Raw genomic sequence first — 22888 nt, 5'->3', positions numbered from 1 at the left:
AGAAAAAATCTGTTTAATTTCTGAACTGCTTTCTCCTAACAAGCTATCACTGGTCTCTGGGGTCATGCGGCCCGCAGCCAATGACTGCCCTCTACCTAAGCCCCTCCTCTGGCAACCATCTTCAGATTTTTACCGCACGTTCAAGTGTTGGGAGTCCTTGTACTTGGCTCTTGAGCTTTTACTGCGTTTTTTGGAAGAGTTTTACTCTTATCGGTCAATCAAGCCTTATGCTCCATTGATCTACCTTCCGATTAACAGGGGCCTCATGGGCCCTCCATTCGAACCTATGCATACAGTGCCGCTGAAGTTTTTGTCGTGGAAGACCGTGTTCCTTTTGGCCATCACCTATGCACGTCGGGTGGGTGAGATTCGGGCCGTGTCCTGTAATCCACCTTACTTGACTTTTCAAGACACGAGGGCGGTGCTGAGGACACACCCCTCCTTCATGCCCAAGGTGCCGTTGGACTTTCATCTAAACAAGACATTGCTGTTACCTGTGTTTTTTTTTTTTTTTTTTGTTTTTTTTTTGGTTTCCTGACGCCTTTGTTGCCAGCTGAAAGGACTTTGCACTCGCTGGATGTGGCTAGAGTGCAGAAGTTCTATGTGGACCGCACAAAGAGTTGCCGGAAGACGTCGCAACTTTTTGTGAATTTAGGACTTTTAATTTCTATCCTGGAGGGAGTGAGACCTTTTTCACCACTCGCTCATATATTTTTCTTTAATTTGAACACTGTTTTTTTTGGTTTTGGAGTCAAACTCCCTAGGCATCATCTTTTTACATTGTGACACTGCACCTTCAGTGCAGTGGCACAGAGAAGTCTTAGGTTTCCCAAAGGTTTAAATACCTTCTCTTGGTTAAACTGCTGTTTCCAAGAGCAGTGAAGTGAAATTGACTTTTCTTACATTTGTAACTTTCTAGACCCGGCGCACGCTATCTTACAATAGGGTGCTGGAAGGGTTACTTGGTATCCCCTTTGTCTAGTTTCTCATGTAACATTTCCATATTCCCCCTTCTACAATTAATGGCAGGTTGCAGTGGTTTAATTGTTCCTACCATTGTGGGTTTCTATCGCGGGCTGCAAGTGAAGCTGCAGTGAAGCACCCATGGGTGCCCGTTTTGTCAAATTGGGCCCGGTCTTCTTTTTTCGCCATCTCTTGTTGGAAAGGTCCTTCTTGCGATTTACTCTGCGCTCCAAATCAGGTTTGGTCCCTTTTGTTCATTTTGTCTTTGGCAGGGTTCACTGGTGAAGCCCGCCTCTGGCTCCACCGTGTCTTGCAGGGCAGGAAGTGAGGGAGGCTTCTGAAATTCCGTGCTTAATCCACTTGGTTACAGGAATGCACCCAATGGTGATTGGCTGGCTGTCCTTGGAGGACAGCCACCATGCTGTGTGAGTGACAGCTAGACTGCGAATGAATGGGAAAAACCTGAAAAAAGGCGAGGTCTTTTAGGCAGAAGTCAGAGTCGACCACTGGACGAAGGAATACGAAGAAGAACTTGGAAGAGACGCTTGCTGCAACTCCTGGAATGTTGGTTTGCCTGGTGAAGCATTGCTGGAGCTCCAAATTCACCTTGACTAGAGAAGCCCTACAAAGGACGACTTCACCCCTTGGGTTGGTGGGACCAATCGACCCCAGGACGAACTCATCTGGAAATCCTCTCGGAGCTGGCTGTACTTCCATTGCTGCAGCAGGAACCGATTGCCAGGGAGAGGAACACCAGAATCGAGTGTAATGTTTAAGTCTGACCCAAGCTCCAGGAAGATCCTGCGGACTCCTCCAAGCAGGACTAACCAAGCCTGAGCCACCTCAACAGACTGCTGGACCCCAGAAGCGAGGAAAGCCATAAGGTATCCGAGAACTGCAGTGCTTCTATTTGCAAGAAGCTGAAACTGCTAAGTGCTGCTGATCTAAAGTTTGCTCATTGCTGCTGCTGACCTGTCATGATCTCTGCTTCTAAAAGATCAGGACTTGCCCGACTCCCTTGGAAGCAGACCCATAACCCCGGTTCCGAGTGCCAGCCAGTCCCAATGGGGACCTTTTGGACCCTGTCCTGGCGCCAGTGGCACCAGGCTCATAAAGATGCCCAGTCCCAGCGCTGGAAGCGCCGGGCTCATAATGCTTGGGTGGACTTACCTGCAGCAGACCATGCTGCTTACTTACCTGCCAGTTGAACCCCTGATCCTCTTCTGTTTGGGACTACCTTTCCTGTTGGGTGGGGCAGGAGCCACTCCCTAGGTTCAGAACACTGGAACTCTTCTGGAAAGCAGGAACTCTTTTCTTACCTAGGCGTGGCTGTGGAAGGAGACACCTAAGCACTACAGGAGGCTATTTAAACCACACCCGATGGATGAATCTTGCTTTGCGTTATTCTGCATTCTCTGCAGCAGAACGCTCATCGTGTCTTCTGCTTCTGATCCTGGGCCTAAAGGAACAAAGGCTTACCATCCTGGAATCCAGTCTTCAGCAGCACCTGTAAAGACAAAGAAAGAACAGGTTAGCACTATGGTCTTCAGTGGCAGCGCATCTCTTACCTGGTCCATCGGCTGTCACCAACGCCTCGCGCTGCATTCCGGCATCTGAAAGACAAAGGCTTACCTACTCTTCGCATGCTCCGGAGGTCTTCGCACTGCATTCCGGCATCTGAAAGACAAAAGCTTACCAGCTCTTCGCACGCTCCGGAGGCCTTCGGCGCTGCATCCCGCATCTGAAAGACAAAAGAAGGTGCGTTTAAAGACATTGGGCAACTTATTTACTCACGTGCCATTACTCCTTCCCACGCCGAATCCAGTGGGTATTCCAGCACCCTTCAGCTTCTCTAAAGCTCCGAACTTGTACCTGCAAGATAAAAGGGACAGTTAGTGCGCATCGTGAAGCAGGCTACAAGCGCTTACTTACGTGCTTCCAGGCGCTTCTATTCCTCACGCGGGTTCGATCCTCAACTCTCATCAGCCCGCCATCCGCCATCGCCGGAACCCTGCAAAACAAGAGATATCATTACAAAAGACTTTTAAGACATTTGAAGTGCCCAGAACTTACCGTTCGTGCAGTTAACGACGGACAGCAGTCCTCTGAGGTCAAGAGGTCTGCACCCTTATCCAGTGAAGAAACTGGTTACGGCACCCTGCCCCGAGGCAGATGGAGAGCTCGGCGTTCACTTACCTAAGGTGCGGGTGTTAACCTTTGGGGTTCTACAGGAGACGAGAAAGGGAAGAGGAGAGAGGCACCCAATAACCCCAGTTCCTTAATCCCATATTTTCTATCTGCAGACATCTTACTCTTCGAGTCAGACATACAGTGCACAGAGGTCCAGCCCAAAGAGCCAACCGTGTGTTACACATCACCTTTGAAGATACGGCATTCACCCAGTCAAGACCGGCGCCTCTGCGGGAATCCGGTGAGCGTTACAGACCTTAGAATCGCAGTGCAGGAGTCCCTAGCCGTCCTCCCTTTTGTCCCCACGACTGAGGCCTAGGACCAACAGGATCTGCCATACTACAACAGGAACAGAAGCCAGCTGGAACCGATTTCTCCAGACCTAAGGTACTGTAAACTAAGGTGCTTACCTCTTGTTGTGTAGCATTGCTAGCTCTCAGTTGAGACTTGTCTTTGTTACCACTTGCAGAGTTGCTTGCAGCTTTGCCCCTTACAAGCCTCCCAGCTTGTGGCCCAACAGTGATTTTCTTTTTCAACAACTCTAGCTCCCCTAGACTTTGCTCAATTGACATTGGTTATCCTGGATCCATGAATACTCTTCTAACCTCTGACATTGTGTTTTGATCTGTCTCTCCGAAGAGTCTCACATTCTTTACTTGTGTAGCTGGGAAAAGGGTTAATCTACATTTTGCATTGGGGGTTTAAAATTGCATACTTGTTTTAGAAACTTGTGAACCGTTTTCTCCCTTAACCTTTTCCTTTTTGGCACCAAACTCATTATTGCTCTAAATGTACCATTGTGTAGTATTGGCCTGGAAGCACAAATCCTTGAGGACGAGCAGAGATGACCCGTGTTCCAGGCGGGCGTGTTACGAGAGTCGGGAATGGAACACTGAGAGATGACGGATGACGGATGGCGGAGACGGAGAAAGGAGCCTGATCAGTGGGGCTCAATACCTTATGCTAATTTAATGATAACTTCAATACATAAAGGTACTCGCTTTCCTCAGCGTCCTACCTTTATTACAAGTGCCGACAAGGATTCTACGAGCCCCACAGCGCTGCATCTGTGAAACCGCAGTCAACATTATTCAGCGTCCAGGTGAGGGGTTCCTCTGCGGCGCCTTCTAGCAATTGGCGACAACGCTGCGTTGAGATTTCGGCGCAATCGCACACTCACCCATCCCTCCCGGCCATAAATACCTTTTGTATATATTCCTCTGCAGTTCACGTTGTGGCCAGCGCGCGCATACTATTGGCGAGAAAGGGCAGCCTCTGTGTCCATCGAATCACTACCGTCTGAACGCGGAAGCATTTGCAGTACGCTATCCTACTCGCGTGATAGCGGCGCAGGCTCAGGAAATTACCACTGCAACATAATAGAGGGGAACCCGAGCCTTCAATTCAATCGTTTCACTCCTCAGAACAATCTTAAGGATATTGAAGGTTACAATGCTCACTCACATATATCAAGTTGCAAATATTCTGTATAACTAAGCATACCCACTTTCTATAACTCACCATAAACCAATTGACATGGCATTTAGCAGTGTGCCTCCCCTTGCATTCTTCCTACCCAAGGTAGGCGAATCCACAATTCCGTGGAAAAGGTGGATCTTATCTTTTGAACACTATGCCAACATGGTTTGCGGACAAAACTGCAGTGCGGAAAGGAGGAAGTCCCTTTTATGGCGCTGCTTAGGTCAAGCAAGACGAGAAAATGTAGGATTTGCCGGAACTACCTGAAAACGAAGCGGGTGCTCTGAATGTACATGAAACAGCAGTACAAAAAAATTGCCAGGCACTATGAGAAGAAGCTAAGTACCATTCTGGAACGCTACAAATTTGGGAAGAGAGCGCAAGAAGATGGTGTGAGTGTAGAGCAATATATAACGTCACTACGAAAGTTATCTAAAACCTGCTTCAGTTAACAATTAGATGAACGCCTTTGCGACCAATTCATGCTTCAATGTAGAAATGCCAAAGTAAAAGACTATGGTCGGAGGATGACCCATCATTGGAAGTAGTGCTGAGTGTTGCGAAAGAGGTAGAGCCCAAGAAGAATACCACGTGTGTTGATGCTCCCAATATAAGTGGGAATGTTGCTTAAATGGAAGATGCCGCCAGGTAAAGGAAGTACTATGACCCGCGGACCAGATCGAAGAAATGACAGGAGAGGCCGAATATCTAATCGGGGACGAAGAATGAACAGCCCCAGGAGAAGTAGTACATGCCGATTTTGATGCGACAACGTTGGTCACTGGGCAGATGATCCTGAATGCCCTGCTTTAAAAATAATTTGCAAATTATGCAAGGGGGAAAAATAATTTGTTGAAGTGTTGTAGAGTGAAGAGGTCCTCCGCAAATTACATTGGTGATGAGCACAGTGAAGAAGAGGTGGAAGAGTGCGTGTACATGGTTTGTGATGACGAAAACGATGAAGAGGAAATCGAAAGCCCCAGATCTCCTGTGTTCATAGACGGCACCAAAACAGTCATGATAGACTCTGGTGCGAAATACACATTGCTACCGTTTTAATGATTGGGATCAATCCAAACATGAGTTTTTACATGAATCGTAAATCAACCCCAGGGTTTATGGGGGTGTGGCGATTGATATATTAGGATGGGTCTGGGGCACATTGAAATTCAAGGAGAGATCAGCCTGAGGAAAGATCTATGTGACATGTAAGGGTGAGACTCCTTTGAGTTGGACTCACCAACAGACTCAAAGTACGACTCAACCTCAATGCCATAGACAGTGTTTGCAATGGAAAATTGCACCACACATGCAGGTGCTGAGGATATACAAGCTGTTAAGGAAAGAGTTTTCCATAATGAGATAGGGTGCCTGCATGGATTTGTCCACACAATTCAGATGAAAAGTTACGAGGCATTTCTTTATCCATGAGATGAAGTAAAAGCTGAATTAAAGAAATTGATGGAGCAAGATATTATAGAGAGAATAGATGCCAGTGAATGGTTTCACCCCTTGTAGTTCTAAGGAAGAAGACCGGGAAGATCAGGATGTGCATTGACATGCGAGAACTCCACAAATGTGATACCCGACACCCCCTACCTAATATTCAGGAGATTGTGTCCATGATTGGTCCATCCAAGTTTTTTCCACCTTAGACCTGGCGTCAGCCTATCAGGTCAAATTGATTGAGAATCGAAAGCTCTCACTGCATTTATCACTCCTGATGGGTTATTCCAATACAAAAGGATGTCTTTTGGTCTTGTGTCGGCAGCCTGTCTTCCAGAAGATCATGCGTAGGCTTTTTGATGGGGGAAGACTGCATAGTGTGCTTCCAAGATGATATACTTGTATATGCTGATGATGCACAGCTTCACAATGAAAGGCTAGAACATGTGTTTAGAAAACTCAATTGTGCAGGTATGACATTAAGTAGAGAAAAGTGTAAAATTAATAGACCAATAATTGAATATTTGGGACATATAATTTCAGCAGAAGGAGAGCGCCCGATAAAAAAAAAAAAGCTTACAGCCACAATTGAGAAAATGCGCAGACCAGAGTCTAAAAATGAGGTTTGCACTTTCATAGGCATGGCTGAATATTATTCGACATTTATTCGAAATTTTGCTGCACATATTATCCCTAGGCAAACTCATAAGGGGAATACGTGTTTTTGCATGGTCAAAACAATGCGAAGAGGAATTCTTGCACATCAAATCAGCTTTAGCTGTAGCTCCAGCGTTGGAGAATTTCAGAGGTGATCGCAAGACGGTCATCATGACAGACGCCAGCAATGTGGGTTTGGACGCAGTCATCTCACAAGAAGACAATGGCAAAGAATTTCTCATTGCTTTTGCGTCTAGGCTGTTAAAGAATGCAGAAAGGTCATATGCCACCATTGAGAAGGAGGCACTAGCCATTAAATGGGCAGCGGTTACATTTAGAAACTTCGTATGGGGCACAGAATTTGAATTCCGCATGGACCACAAACCTTTAGTAGAAATATATACATCAAAGGGGCTGGACAAAGTGTCAGGGTGAATCCGGAGATGGGTGACCCAATTGCTGGAATTTAATTGTGGTCAAATACATACCTGATGTCAGGAATAGGACTGCAGACGGTCTATCCAGACTTACAAATGTAGTGGAAGTAGATGAGGAAGATCTTGATGATGTGGTGTTTAATGTAAATTCTGCACCAGTCCCACGAGAAAAATGGGAGCAAGCGATGAGAGAGGACAATTCAAATGGATTGTGTCCTCCAACGTATTCCATATCTTTGAAGTGTAATGTCCACAGCTGTGCTACTTCGGACATTTTTCAGCAGAGGTCACCGGATGTTATAACTAGGACGCACAGCCCCCGTAGCCTCAGTTCAGTTTTTTCCGCAATTTGCTTTGAGAACTCGGCAGACCTCGTGTATTCTTTGTGAATATGTTGTCTTCATCTACCCCTCCGATTCTGCGGTCTGGCTTTAAGACTTGCCGGGACTGTAAGTCTAAGATGTAGATTACGGACCCGCACCGTATTTGTGTTTGGTGTCTGGGCGAGAGTAATGACACAGACGACTGTTCAAAATGCCAGTAGCTGACTGCTAAGGCCTTGCGGGAGCGTAAGGGGAAGTTACAGGTAGGTCGAGGTACTAAACCCAGTAAGTCCCGAAAAACTGCAAAAGGGATGTCCACCGACGATTCGAAGGGTGATTCTCCTCGTCGGAAGGAGCCCCAGGGATCTCGGTCCCGAAGTGGGTCCCGCCACTCGTCCTCATCTCCGCATTCTGGGGAAGGCGTCACTGGTCGCCTTCCCCGTCCTAGTCAGATGATGGCGCCACAAGGAAAGTGCCTTGTCCCACTAAGTCCTCGACTCCTGAGGAATGGAAGGCCTTCAGGGAGCAAATGCTGGCGATTTTTCAATCCCTGGGCACTGTTCCGCCCGGGCCTTCGTAAGAAGTTGGCAGGGAACGGTCTTGGTCCGATGCTCGCGCGCCTTTGGCTAGTGGCTGAGCATATTCCCAAGGGGGTAGAAAGGGATGGGTTCCTTGCTCTCGTGCAGGATGGCAAGGAGACCATGTGTGAATCCCTTCAGTCTGGGTTGGACACGGCCGACAGTGTAAGCCGGTTCATGGCTGCGAGCACAGTTATACGCAGGTTTGCGTGGTTGCGGAAGTCTGGTTTTGCTCTGGATGTACAGGCCCGTCTTGAACATGCCCTTTGATGGCTCGCATTTGTTTGGCAGCAAGGCTGACGAGAGCCTTGGTAGGTTGCAGACCTCCAAAGCTGCTGCTAAATCTTTGAGCACAGCAGTGCGGCAACCTCCGCCTTTTCTTCCTAGGGGACAACAGTGGAAGGGGGGGTTTCTTTCGTTACTACTCCTCTTTTGTTAGGACAAGAGGAGCTGCCAATCAAAGGGGTCAACGGAAAAGTACCCACGGTGGTTTGGGAAATGGAGGTGCCAAAGCCGCTCGAGCAGCTACCTCTTTGCCTTCAAGCGCTGCAACAGCCGCTCCAAAACAGCTATGAGGCCATGTTCCATTGTTCGCTGGTTGGGGGCAGACTGTCTCAGCATCTTGAAGAATGGCGAGTGATTACAGATGCGTGGGTTCTGGATACAATAGCCCACGGCTACTGCCTTCCCTTCCTAAGGCAGCCTCACGACAATCCACCGGGGAGTCTCTTTGAAGTTTCCAGATCTGCGCTCCTTGTGCAGGAAATATTGACCCTGCTGGAGAAAGGCGCTACAGAACTAGTGCCTATAGCGGAGAGGAACAAGGGATGGTATTCCCCATATTGTTTGATTCCAAAGAAAGACGGGGGACTGAGACCCACCTTGGACTTGCGTTGGTTGAAAAAGTTCCTCAGGAAGGACAAGTTCAAGATGGTCCGTCTTTCTCAGGTCCTTCAGGCCATTCGACTTTAAGATTGGTTGGTGTCTCTGGAACTACAGGATGCTTACTTTCATGTGCCGATTCATCCAAAGCATAAAAGTACCTGAGGTTTGCGGCTGGCAGCTCGCACTTTGTTTCGTGTCCTGCCATTTAGATTGACCTCCGCGCCAAGGGTCTTCACCAAGCTAATGGTGGTGGCGGCAGCGTATCACAGGTGAGGGGGGAGGGATTCAAGTCTACCCCTACCTGGAAGACTGGTTGATCTGAGCACGTTATCCCGCACAATCTCTGGATCATCTCAGCCTCACCTGACTCTCCCTCCACAAGCTGGGCTTCTCCCTCAATTTCAAGAAGTTGCATCTGACACCTTAACAGCTCCATTACATCAGGGCTGTGTTGGACACGTCATTGGGAAAGTGCTCGCCTCCCAAGGTAAGGGCTCATCACATTGTACAGATGGTGGGCACATTTTGACATGCCCAGAGTCTTCCGGCTTTCGTATTCTTAAGGTTGCTCGGCCTCATCGCATCCTGCATTTGTCTGGTGCCAGAGGCCAGGCTGAGGATGAGATCCGTGCAATAGGTTCTCAAGATGCAGTGGTCCCAATTCTCAGGCAAGTTGTTGGATCCCGTTCAGGTTCCACTCTGTCTCGCAGGATCTTCTGTGGTGGGCCAGCGAAGGGAATCTGATGAAGGGAGAGCCGTTGTGGCAAACTTGTTGGAGGTGACGGTAGTGACAGACGCCTCACTCACTGGATGGGGTGCTCATGCCGACGATCTGACTGCCAGCGTTTGTCGGTCTCCATCGGAGTCCAAACTCCACATCAACCTGTTGGAGCGGAGAGCCATCAGGTTGGCCCTGAAGGCGCTTCTGCCATCTGTGCGGGGGAAGAATGTCCTGATCATGACAGACAACACAGTGGCCATGCATTACCTCAACAAGAAAGGTGGGGTAGGGTCACTCCCGTTGTGCAGAGAGGCAATGCTGCTCTGGTTCTGGGCAATCCAGCAAGGAATTTCACTCTCGGCAGTTAATCTGGCCGGAGAGGAGAATGCGGCGGGAGACGCTCTGAGCAGGCAGAGCATGATCTCTCGCCAGTGTTGGCTCAGGAAGTCCTTCTGGAGATCTTTCACCTTTGTGGAACCCCACAAGTGGATCTGTTTCTGACCAGTGTCAACCGGAAGTGCAAGAGATTCTGCTCAAGGGAATTGCCTCTGAAAAGGGCCATAGGGGACGCATTTGTCGTGGATTGGTCATTCCCACTTCTGTATCCGTTTCCTCTGGTCCCTGTCATTTCTCAAGTGCTAAGGAGGTTGCAGAGGTTCAGATCCCACATTCTTCATTGCCCTGGATTGGGCCAGGAGAGCGTGGTACCCTTGACATTCTAGGAATGTCCATCTGTCCTCCATGTCATCTTTTCTCTCTCTCTCGTGCCAGAGGGGGTGGCAGGGTGTTCTCCATCTAGAGGTCAAGACTCAAGATTCACGCTTGGTTTCTGAAAGGTTGAGACATAAGGATTTGGACATCCTGGATGACGTGATGGAGGTGTTGCTTTCGGCCAGGCGGCCGGCAACCAGACCCATGTACCGTTGCCGTAGGTTTTGCAACTGGTGCAGAGGACACTGTCAATCCTATTTGCAACTGGTGCAGAGGACACTGTCAATCCTATTCAGTGTTCCATTCCCATGGTTCTGTCTTTCTTGCTTTCTTTGGCCCACAAGGATCTTCAAGTAGGTACCAATAAAGGTTACCTGGTGGCCCTGTCTATCTTCAAGTGCTCGTCTGAAGAATGTTCTTATTTTAAGATTCCTTTGATTTCCCAATTTCTGAAAAGGCTCACTGTGTTCCCGCCGTCCCCGTTTCAGGTGCCGGTATGGGATCTGAATTTTGCTCTTGAGATTCCTGATGGGCGCTCCGTTTGAACCTTTGCACTCTTGTCCATTGAGACTGTTGTCTTTCAAGACGGTTTTCTTGGTTGCGGTTACATCCGCTCGCAGAGTGAGTGAATTGCAGGCACTTTCATCTAAGCCAACCTTTACTGTGTTCCACAAGGATAGGGTTGTACTGAGGGTGCATCCATCCTTTCTGCCTAAGGTAGTGTCTGAGTTTCATTTAAGCCAGAAAGTGGTACTTCCTGCTTTCTGTCCTCCTCATCCTGGTAAGGAGGAGCGACTCCATAGGTTGGACCCTAGGAGAGCTCTGAGCTTTTAAATTTCTAGGATGTCCAGGGTCAGAGTGGATGATCAACTTTGTGGGGAACGCTGGACACCGTTTGGGCCAGGTTGTTACCATACAGACCTTGTCCAGGTGGATTATCCTCACCATTACTGAATGTTAGATTGGCGGGCAAGGCCCTCCTGAGGGGTTGCGAGCTCACTCCACTAGGGGCTTGGCTACTTCCTATTAGGAATATTTGTGCCGCAGCGACATGGGCTTCTATCCACACCTTTGTCAAACATTACTACCTGGATACGCTTCATGGTCAAGATATGGCCTTTGGTAAAGTGGTTCTTTATTCTGTCATCTGATTGGGTATTCTAAATTCTTCTCCCTCCTCCATTTTCTGGTACTGCTTTGGGTGTCTGTCAAAGATGTGGAATATGTTGAAGGACACAATCCATTCGAAGAACAAGTTACTTGCCAACTAGTAACATTCTTTCGACTGGATGTTCCTCCCACGTATTCCACATTGCCCTCCCAGCCTGGCCCTCTGGAGAATTTCCTATGCTATTACAGCTTACGTTCCCTCAAGGCTATGTGCAGTCAAGCAGGCATTGTGTACGAGCAGGTCACACATTATGGAGGAAAAAACATAAACTGATGCTACAGGTGCCATGCGTCCTATTTATAACATCCAGTGACGTTACCCTCAACGGAGGCCTTTGAGGGACATCGACTCGACGCAGGATGCCCGCTGCCGAAAAATGTCCAAAGTAGCACAGCTGTCGACATTACATGTCAAAGATGTGGAATACGTTGGAGGAACATCCAGTCGAAAGAACATTACCAGTTGATAAGTAACTTGTTCATCTCTCAACATGCTGAAAGATGCAATACAAGATGACTGCACGGAAGAAAAGTCATTTTCAGGAGTAGAGTTTGGCACCTTATTGGAATGTCATTGATGATTTAAATATTCAGGATGGTTTGGTGATGTGTGTAGACAAGATCATTCCGCCGATGAATGTCCGACCGAGGATTATAGATTTGGGCCATGAGGGACATCAAGGAATTATTAAAACTAAGCAACGGATAAGGAGTAACTATTGGTGGCTTGGATGCGATCATCTGAGTCGAAAAAGAGCAGTGTGCAACTGTACCATGGTTGTGATGGATTTCCCTGATAAGCCATTGGATAAACTGGGTTTGGAAGTGTTGGGCCCAGTATGGAGCGATGGTGAATGAACAGTCCTTCTGTTTGGTGTTGATTGATTTGCTGACCAGATGGGCTGAGGTTTTAATCAAACCACAATCAGTTATTGATTTTTTTTTTTGGATGAGATCAGTGAACGAGTGTTTTCCCAGAGTTATAGTTGCTGATAATGGGACACTATTTCGTTCAAAGGAGATGATTGGATTATTGCAGAACACACTATATAGAACACAAGTTTAGTGCCATCTATCACCCCCAGACGAATGGTGTTGAGAGGTTTAATCATGTTCTCAAGGAGACCATTTGTTGGGCATGGTCCAATGGGTTGGAATGGACGAGAGCTGTGAGGGATGCCATTGTTGCAAATTGTTTTACTCCACACTGTACCACGGGTGTCTCCCCTTTCGAACTCAGCCGAGGACTAAAGGCCAATACCAAACTTGTACCACCTTGGTTAGGGAGGAGTACCAACCCAGGGGGGAAAAAACCAGAGTGGTTTTCAGAACATATCAAAAGCTCTCAAATTAAGAACCAAGTGGCACATGACAAAGTGGGAGTAACGAGAGCCAAGAACATTACACCTGTTGTAGGAGACACTGTGAGGATTAAGCTACCGCCTGCTCTAAGAAATGGGCCATGTAGATGGTTCAGACCTTTGGTATCTGAAGTGTTTAAACATGCTGTGAGAGTGGGTGACGGACGTGTCTGGAATATGGAAAGGGTGTGTGTAGTGAGAAGTGGGGCGAAAAGCCCAAATGTGAAGGAAATGAGGATGAAATTGAATGGGAGTTGCCAGAATGCCCAGACAGAAGGGAGGTCGAATGTGAAGTGTGTCAAAGGATGGAAACATAAATCTGACATTTCCTTGCATAACAATAATACAGATAGTGTTTGACTGTCAAGATGCAGAAGATCATATTGCAGACTACCACGACTGGAGGAATGTGTGTGGTTGAGGGAGACAGCAGCTGGAAGTCCGTCATCTGTAAAGAGGAGAGGATGTGTAGTATTGGCCTGGAAGGACGAGTCCTTGACCACAAGCAGAGATGACCCATGTTCCAGGCGTGCATGTTAACAAGAGTCGGGAATGGAACACTGGGAGACGACGGTTGGCGCAGACGGAGAAAGGAGCTTGATCAGTGGGGTTCAATAACTTATGCTAATTTAATAACTTAAAGAAATAAATAACCGTACTCGCTTTCCTCAGCGTCCCATCTTTATTACACTGTGATATATCAATGTCCATAGTGTCCTAGTTATTTAAGTCACCTCAGGGTGTAGGAAGTATCTGTGTGCCATCCCAAATGGGTAGCTACTGATTTATTGAAACTGAGTGTGTATTTATGGAAGTATATTTTTGTGTTACATATTTGCTCCCTTCTAAAGAAGGCTTATTCCAACTGACTGTTAAATTAAATAAGTGTTTCAATCAGGAGTGTTATTTGGATACTGGTCACTGTGAATGTCTGTTGTATCCCTACAGCTCACATTGACCCCTCTTGAGATAAGCCTGGCTGCTCAGTCACTCTACAAACTTGTGTAGTGCATGCTTCTACCAAAGGTTGGGTTAACTATTGCCAAGAGGCCAAGGCTGGTGCTGTTTCCCACTGGGGACTGCATACACTCTTGCCTAACATCTTGTTATGCAAGATTGTATGCAGTACTCTTAGGGTGCATTAAAATAACCCTGACCACCTGGCAATAGGAACCCAACCTTTGGTATACGTCTGCACTACACAGGTTGGTAGCGTGGTGAGCAGCCAGGCGTATCTTGAGTGGTCAATGTGAGCTGCGGAGGAGTTATAGATTCACAGTGACAAGTATTCAAATAAACTCTTACACACAAGGTTTCTTGATTAAACATTTATTAAACAGTCAGAGTAAGTCTTCTTCAGAAGGGGGCAATCTAATAGTAACATACAAATACACTCCAAAATCCACACTCTTAATATTTCTAAATCAGTAAGTACCCTTTTGGGATGGCACACACACTTCCTACACGCTCTGGTTACTTTAGTAACTAGGACACTGTGGACATTAATTTCTGATGTTTGTTAATCTGCTTAGAATCACATGCTGTGCATAGGTCTGACATCCAGTGGTCACTGCGGAGTATTGCATTTTGTATTTCGAGTCGAAAAGGGGACTTTGACAAGGCGTGTCTAACACTATCCCTATAGTGACGTGCGGTGTACCCACAATCCCTCACCACTGTTTGCATTTAGACTCAGACTTAAGAGTTTGTCAAAGAAAAAGGTTATTAGAACAGAACAAGAGATCAGAATATTTGTGTGAAGCAGGTAAGTACTTTTGGTACCCCCCAATGCAAAGTTAGTTAACCCCTTCCTGGAAGGAAGACAAAACACAATGTCAGAGGGAAGAAGTCATTCAGGGAGCCAGGCTAGACCAAAGTCGATTGGGCAAAGTCTAGGTGAGCTGAAGCACTTCTTGCAGGTGAGAAAGTCTTGCACAATGTTTTAGAAGTCTTTGGAGAAAAGAAATCAAAACAGTGCCACACGCGGTCGGGTTAGGCTTATAAAGAAAAGAAACTTTCAGCAACTCTACAGAGCAACCACCGCAAATTTAAAGGGGAAGGTTTTTTTTCTGATGAAAAAGATTGTCTCCCGTCCCTTGGAAGGGATGCCCATACAGTATGGAGGAAAGGGGACGGGACGTAAGAGTAAGCAGCTAATCGGCAACTCTACAGAGCAACCACAACAGGTCTCGCCAACAGAGAACAAGTGCAGTTGCGCAACAAGAGGTAAGTTCTCTTAGACTGTACAGTACCTTTAGGTTGAAGAAAAGTGCAGCAGATGGCTTCTGTTCCTGTGCAGCTCTGCAAAGCCTGGTCTTCCTGGGACTCAGTCGTGGGGACAAGAGGGAGGACGCCTGGGGACTCCTGGACTGCAATGGGAGAGTCACTGACCGCAACCGGCAATATTCAAACAAGTGGCACTTCGGAGTTTCAGCTCCTCGCGTCTACCGCAAATAGCAACACAGCGGTTCCTGGCTGTCGAGGTGGGCTTTCCTTGCATCTGGGGTCCAGCACTCTGAGGTGGCTCAGTCAGTCCTGATTCCTGGGAGTCCGGAGGATCTTCCTGGAGCTCTTGGCCAGCTTAAAATCATCGCACATGATCTGGTGTTCCTCTCCCTGGCTGTTCGGTTTTAGCAGCCAAAGTGGAATTTCAACCAGCTCCGAGAGGATGTCCAGGTGGCTTACTTTGGAGTTGATTGGTCCCACCAACTCAAGGGGAGAAGTCGTCCTTCCAGGGCGTATCCAGCAGGGCTTCACCGGGCAAACCAACGGTCCAGGAGTTGCAGCAGGCGTTCTCCTCAAGTTCTTAGGATTCCTTTGTCCAGTGGTCGACTCTGCCTTCCAAGCCAAAAAGCATTTCCTTTTATACAGGTTTGTCCCATGGATTCCAGCCTTGCTGCCAGTCACCCAGCAGGGTGGCTGTCCTTGCCAGACAGCCAGCCGGACAATCACCCAGGAGTGCCTTCCTGTCTCCTAGGAGATTAAGCACAGAGTTTCGGACACCTCCACCGCTTCCTGCCCCCGCCAGACATCCTCTGGCTAGTGGCAGGCTTCACTCGTGAATCCCGCCAAAGGCAAAACGAACAGAGGGAGCAAACCTGGTTTGGCGTGCAGAGGAAATCTCAAGAAGGACCTTTCCATAAATGGCGAATAAAGACTGGGCCATTTTGACAAAAATGGCACCTTTGGGTGCTTTATTGCAGCTGCGAACGCAGCGTGCGGTAATTGCACACCACGGTAGTTAAAAGTAAAACACTGCCCCCAGCCATTCATTGAGGAAAGGGTAACCTAAACGGTTACCAGACATTTCGTCGAAAAAAAATGGTCGACAGGACATTTGGTCGAAACCATTTGGTCGAATTTTTTTTTTATATTCACTTTTTTTTTTTTTTTTTTGGGGGGGGGTCCCCCAACCCCTCTTTTTTTCTAAAAAAAAAAACCCTTTTTTTCCCTAAACTAAAACCTAAAAAAAAATATATATATATATATATATATATATATATATATAAAAATTCGACCATTTGGTTTTCGACCAAATTCCGTCGACCAAATGTCTTTCGGAGAAATGTCCGGACACCAACATAAACATGTTACATAAGAAGCTAGACAAAGGGGATACGAAGTAACCCCTCCAGCATCCTATTGTAAAATAGTGTGTGCTGGATCTAGGAAGTTACAATGTAAGTGAAGTCAATTTCACTTGACTGTTCTTTCTTGGAAACAGTAGTTTATCCAAGAAAAGGTATTTAAACCTTGGGAACTTCAAGGGACTTCCCTGTGCCACTGCACTGAAGGTGCTGTGTGACACAATGTAAAAAGATGCCTATGGAGTTTGTCAGGCGCCACAACCAAACGAAACACAGAGTTACACAGAGTTCACTATCACCTTAAAATACATGAGTGGGAAATGGGGTCTCGCACTCTCCAGGTAAAAAATTAAAGTCCTAGAGTCTAGCAAAAGAGCTGGGGGTCTCTAAGGTAGATAGGGAGAATTCTCAGAAATGTTCTAATTCCTAACACGTGTATAGAGAAGCTGATAATTCCATAAGTCTGTTGGTACGTAGTGGCTATGACTCTCTTTGTGGATTTCTTGTATTGTTATGACTGTGCACATCACTATAAAGTAAAGTGTGGTTGGTATACTTTGTATCCCTGTAACTTTTTCTTTTGTATCTTTTTGGTTACAATTAAAATGGATCAAGGATGGGCTGTGGCTGTGAATGTTTTTCTACTATTTTTTTTTATATTGTATTCGTGCACTTTTGCAATCGCTGCAAGTGGCTGCTAAGAGTAGCTAGCACTCTAAGATGGCTGTGCCACAAGACATTTCCGATCCTTTTTCTATATTCTTTTTACCTTCTTCCTTTCCTCTCTGGTCCAGAATTGCCATATATGGAGACAGTTGCTCATTTCCTGGGCAAAGGGGTGGTCTGTGGGTGTCTGTGTGTGAACTCTGTGGGGGCAGGAGCTGTCTGATCCAAGTCAAGATGCAAGGGAATTAATGTCTGTTGCTGGGCATATTGTGTGGCCAGTAGCAATCCATGATTGGATAGACACTACCAGTTTGAATGGTGCAGATCCTTACCATTGCGAACTTCCAATCCAGATCTTGGATGATAGGAGGATTCCGGCAGCCATTCGACAGATCACTGACACCTGCCACAGAGAACAGGTATGGCTGTTACTTTCTATATATTTCTGGTGCCAAAGAACGATTACAGTCTGTGTCCAGTCATGGATCTGTAGCTCTTGAATTTGTATCTGCACAAGGACAGAATTTAAGATGGTTTCCTTGCACCGATCCTCCAGATGCATGAGCTGCTTCACTTGACCTTCAGGACACTTACTTCCATGTACCGATCCAGTAGAAGTACAGTCGGTTTGTGGTGTGGGTTTTCAGTACCAAGTCAGATTCCCACTCTTCAGACTTTCTTCAGCAGCAACAGCCTTCACCAAGCTAGCTGCTCCTCTCAAGATGGTGACTATTCATGACTTTTGGGCCTGGTGGCTCCTACTTCCTGTTGGTGCCAGAAACTTTCAAATATGGACCTCCAGTGGCTGCTTCGGAGCCAGTGGTCCCAGTTTGTGGGTAATATGTTGTATCTTTTGTTGGTGTCCAGCAGGATGTCCCAGGTCCTGATGTGGTTCCTGTGGTCCGATTTGCTGGTGGGGAACCTCTCCGGCATCCCGTGCTTCAACAGAGCATTGTTGAAGCACAGGACCAAAGCCTACTAGAACATCAGGCTGGCTCTGGTGGCTTTCCTCCCTTAGTCTCGGGAGGATAGCTCAGCGGCAAAGTGCTCGCCTTGGCAGCAAGACGACATGGAACCACACAGGTTCGATCCCCGGGTCCGAGCTTAGAAACCTCTGGGTATTAGGCGCGTTATAAATAACCTATCATATCAGTCTGAGGTATATTTGGGATCTACGTGATTACTGTGCGGCACAAACAACTTCCGAAAATGTCTAATTTGAAAAGCGGGCCACGGAGTAATCGCATAGATCACTTTTGCAGGCATCGCCTAACCCTTCCACCCTACTTACCTTAAGTGCACCGCTGACTCCCTTCTATCCCTGCTGCGTCACTTCCCTCCCTCTAACGTGGGTCGGAGTTGGCGCCGCAGAGTCCATTCCTTTTGTGTTTTTTTTTTATTATTATTTATTTATTTTTATTTATTTTACTTTGACCCCCGAAGCCCATAATGCCGAACAAGGGGTTTGACATTATGGGCTTCGTCTTGCGGAATGCACAGTAAACTCGCATTCAGTATTTCTTTGTCATCATTTTCGGGCAATACCGTATGTGTCCTGGTTTTGATGGAAAAACAGTGGCCATGCATTACATCGACAGACTTGGGTGGGGGGGAATGGGTTGGTTGGGGAGCAGGGTCACGGCCTCTGTCCAGGGAAGCAATGAATCATCTGGAGAACATGTCTCCGACTGCTGCAGTAACGGAAAACATGGTTAGCTATTCGTAACCAGGTAGACTTCGACATTTAAACGCTATGGAGTTCGACCAGGAAGTTCTGAATGGGCACTTGCCCTTAAGGAGAGTTCTACTTCAGGTAATTACCTAAACTGTGAGTCGTGGCTGATGCATTGATTTTAGAGTGGCACTTCGTTCTCATTGATGTAGTCCCACTAGTCCCTGTCATCCTAGGGATTTTCAGCAGATAGCAGAAGTTCGAGTCCACTGTGATCCTGATCGTCCGATTGGGGCCTGAGGGAGCGGTACCCGAGCATCTGGACCTGTGCATCTGTCCTCCTTGGCCTCTCCTGGCAAGGGCGGACCTGCTCTCCAACTCATCCTCCACCCGAGCCTCACATTCTCAAACTTCATTCTCTGCTGTTGAGGAACATAGCGTGGGGCATGTCTTACGATGTACTAAATGTACTATTTTTTATTTTTATTTTTTGCCAGTAGTTCCCCCAAATAGCCAATCTAAGCCTGCAAGTAGCATGTTTTCGGCTTCTGCTGATAGTGGAGTTTGGACCCTTTGATTTTTCTGACCTCCACTTAGCAGGATTTATCTGCTCAATTTGACGCAGTATGGGTTTCAGATTCACACTGTAAAGGGGTTTGAGGCTGCTATTGTGGTCTTTAAGAGGGTACCCGAGCAGGGTTCACTCATAAATCCCCCCACTTATGGAGTTTTGGTGTGGACTGTCTAATCCGATTCCCCACGCACGTTTTATATTACTTCATGCAATTTTAATCTAGTCTGACGATTCTTTTTGAGCTCTCCCATTCATGTCCTTTGAGATTAATTAAACTTGCATAACGCGCTTAATACCAGAGACCAGTCTCTAAGCATGGGACCGGGATTCGAACCTGTATTGTCCTTACAAATGTGTGTTGCCCGTGACCTATCCCCCGGCCCCACTCACCTTGAAGGTCTTATGTCCTATAGGTAGACTGGTTTCCTTCCCCTCCATTACGTGGGTCACTGTGCTCCAGGCCCTTAGCAGTTATACCGCCCTACCTTGTTTTTTTCATAGAAAGTTACTCTGAGGGTGGAAGGTGGACTTTCCTTCCCAAGGTTGTTTTAGATTTCCATATCTCGAAGTAGATCCTCCACTTAAAAGTATTTGTATTTATTTATTTGTATTGTGCACCTGGCCCAAAGGCATCTGGGTGCATTTCTTAGGGAAGGGTAACAGAAGGGATACATGGTATGACAGTAAATATACATTATGGACGAGGGGTTCATCCCTTTGCCCCAATAGAGCCCTCCATTATTATGTGTCTAGAAAAGGGTCATCAGGAAGCATGACAGGATCTTTATGGGTTATGCAGGTGTTCATGTGTTCATGTGGGCAGGGCGGTATCCAGTTAATGTCTTTTTTTTTTTTAAATTACATATTTTTGGGGGGTTTTGCGAGTTAAATAAAAGGGTTTAATAAAAAAGGGGGGTTGGGCGGGAACCTCCATTTCAATAAAAAAATAAAAAATAGACTCAACATTTATTTATTTTTTGGGTATTTTTGCGACATTTTTGCATTCGAAATTATGAATTTCGAAATATTAACTATAAACTGGGCACGGCTATGCAAACCCTGTCCCCTGTCCAGGCAGATGGCACTCTGACATACAGAAGACTGACTTGGCAGGAAAGGCAGTGCCTGATAACTGGCGGCCACCATCGCTCTGCAGAGGGATGTCCCCATTTTGTACATTTGTCAGGCGGCTACGCGTGCCTTCCCTGCACATGTTTGCCAAGCATTGTCTGGATCTATTAAGACCGGATGCTTCGCTTGGTCCAGCAGTCCCCCATTTTATTTGTGCAGGTGATATTTCTGCTCTCCTGCCCTTCTAGATTCTGTATTGCTATGTGAGTCTGAGATGAGCAACCTGTAGGAGGAAAGAATTCATTAGAAGAAAAAAACGACTTGTTCATCAGTAAGGTTTACAATAGATTAGTCCTTCCTCATCACCCACTGCCCTGCTCCTCTTGGGGGACACCTCGCACACCTACTGTACCATGCTCCTTCAGCTTCTGACTGCTAGGGAAAAAGGCGGAACTGAGGTCATGAAGGATGACTGGCTTCATATAATCTGGCCCTGATGTTCAATCCGTGGTATACTGAAGCCCTGCTGTACCCCCGATGGCTGAAAGTTTCAAACGGCAGCTGGCACTGGCGAATATTATGTATCAAAGATGATAAATCTGTGAGAGGAAGGGCCCAAGCCATCAGGAAAAAACATTACAGAAATATACTGCAGTGTACATCCCATGAGTAAAGCCATGAGCATCTTCCAAAACGTTTGCTCCTTCAGTAGTTAAAGGTACTCACAATAAATCAGGCATTATACAGATCTACATACGTTGCTGGTTCTGTCCCGGCCCAATGTTGGTCTCCTCTTGTGGCTCATGCAGCTGAAATCCGTTTAGCACAAATCTTGCTAGCCAAAAAAACGAACTCCCTTAAAGTGATGCTCACCCTGCATTCTTCCTGGCTTCACTTGGTCTTTTTTCCATAGTGCTCCTTTAACAACCCCTGCTCATAGTCCAGGTGGATTAATGCTGCGTCACTCGTGTCAGCTGGAATGCTGAAAACGTGTGCTGTAGCGCCAACGGCAAGGCATTAATGTATTGCATACTAAAGGGCTGAAGGTTTGGGGTCAAATTATAAAGAATATTTGAGTTAATGCATTTGCAGTAGATCAAAGTCGGGCATTTATATCGCCTACATTCCCGCTATTTTCCACGCTACTCATTGGCTGCAAAATTAGCAAGACCGAGCTGAGGGAAGAAGGTGGGGGGGATTAAAACTCCAAAAAGTAGACGTCGGGTAGCTCTACTTTGATCAGTGGATCCTTACAAGCTGCACCCCCATATTAAGCACTGCCACTCGATACCTTCATTTCCTGAGCGCCTGCCAAGGGCCCTGAGCCGTTACTGTTAGGGCAGGCACTCTTGAAAATAGCAATTTATATGTATAAAGGCTACGATTTAAATATGTAACTGGAATTTAAAAGTTTACATCCCAGATTGGTGATTTTGTGTGATATCAACATGCCGAGCTGAGTGGAGAACATAAGGTGCAGCTTGTGAGAATGTAATGCTCAACATGGTGTGCCGAAACACTCGCATAGACCGAAAGAACTCCATTACTTTGAGAGTTCAAATCTCCCCCTTCCCCCAACTCTTTCCTGCTTTTCGTGTATCATCTGAGGCAAGTGATGGATAAGGAAGGTATTTACTGTGAAATAGAAAATTCCGCCTTTGTTTTATTGCAATTAAATTAATTTGAAATATTGTGTATAACGTGCCATCAAACAAACCTCCCGACAGAAACATTGGAGATTATTATAGAAACCACACAATAGCGTTTTGGTTAAATTATTAATATTTTCTGTCATATTGCCTGCTTTGAAAAAAAGAAGTGCAACTTTTGCTTTACTAACCACCAGTTTGTATGTTTTTCTTTTGCAGCCAAATGAAAAGCAAAAGTGTCCAGAAATACAATTTCCTTCGTGTTTATCAGCATCACACTTCTTCATATTTGTAGCAGTGCAGACAGTATTATTCATTGGATACATCATGTATAGGTAAGTTACATTATGCAAATGTGCATTTCAAATTGAAAGTATATTTTGCTGTTCAGCCATGAAGAGCATTTTTTACGGTTGAATTGCAGAATATGCTTGCCATCGGAAAATGCAGATTAATACCATTATACAAATAATTTCTTGTGCGGCTACAATTCTGAGAAAAATGTTGGGCTTATTAGTTTGTCCACAGCAGTTTACAAATATTAAATTCTAAATGACCTGCAATTTGTCTCCTATTCATTTTTCATTGGTCTATCTTCTCAAGTGATCTGATGTGAGAACATGCAGGCTTATTACAATTCTGGCGGTATATGTTAAAGGTGGCGGTAATGGTAACGGCCACTTGGGAGGCAACATTAATACCATTTGCAGTAATACTGCCAGTGTTAATACCGTTGGCGGAATTAACA

The 22888-nt window shown here is 46.4% G+C and overlaps 1 protein-coding gene across 1 annotated transcript in view; it reads left to right on the top strand.

The window, feature by feature from the left end:
- Nucleotides 1-22888, top strand: part of LMAN1 (lectin, mannose binding 1) — a 275266-nt gene that overhangs the window by 206959 nt on the left and 45419 nt on the right. The window contains exon 12 of the mRNA XM_069627070.1: nucleotides 22360-22475. Within this exon, the coding sequence (XP_069483171.1) occupies nucleotides 22360-22475 (116 nt within the window). The remainder of the gene's footprint in view (nucleotides 1-22359; nucleotides 22476-22888) is intronic.

Source organism: Ambystoma mexicanum, chromosome 6p (assembly GCF_040938575.1).
Source record: "Ambystoma mexicanum isolate Mex_15411 chromosome 6p, UKY_AmexF1_1, whole genome shotgun sequence".
Classification (NCBI taxonomy): domain Eukaryota; kingdom Metazoa; phylum Chordata; class Amphibia; order Caudata; family Ambystomatidae; genus Ambystoma; species Ambystoma mexicanum.
Note: the sequence above shows the minus strand (reverse complement) of the source record. Positions and strands in the feature narration are given on the sequence as shown.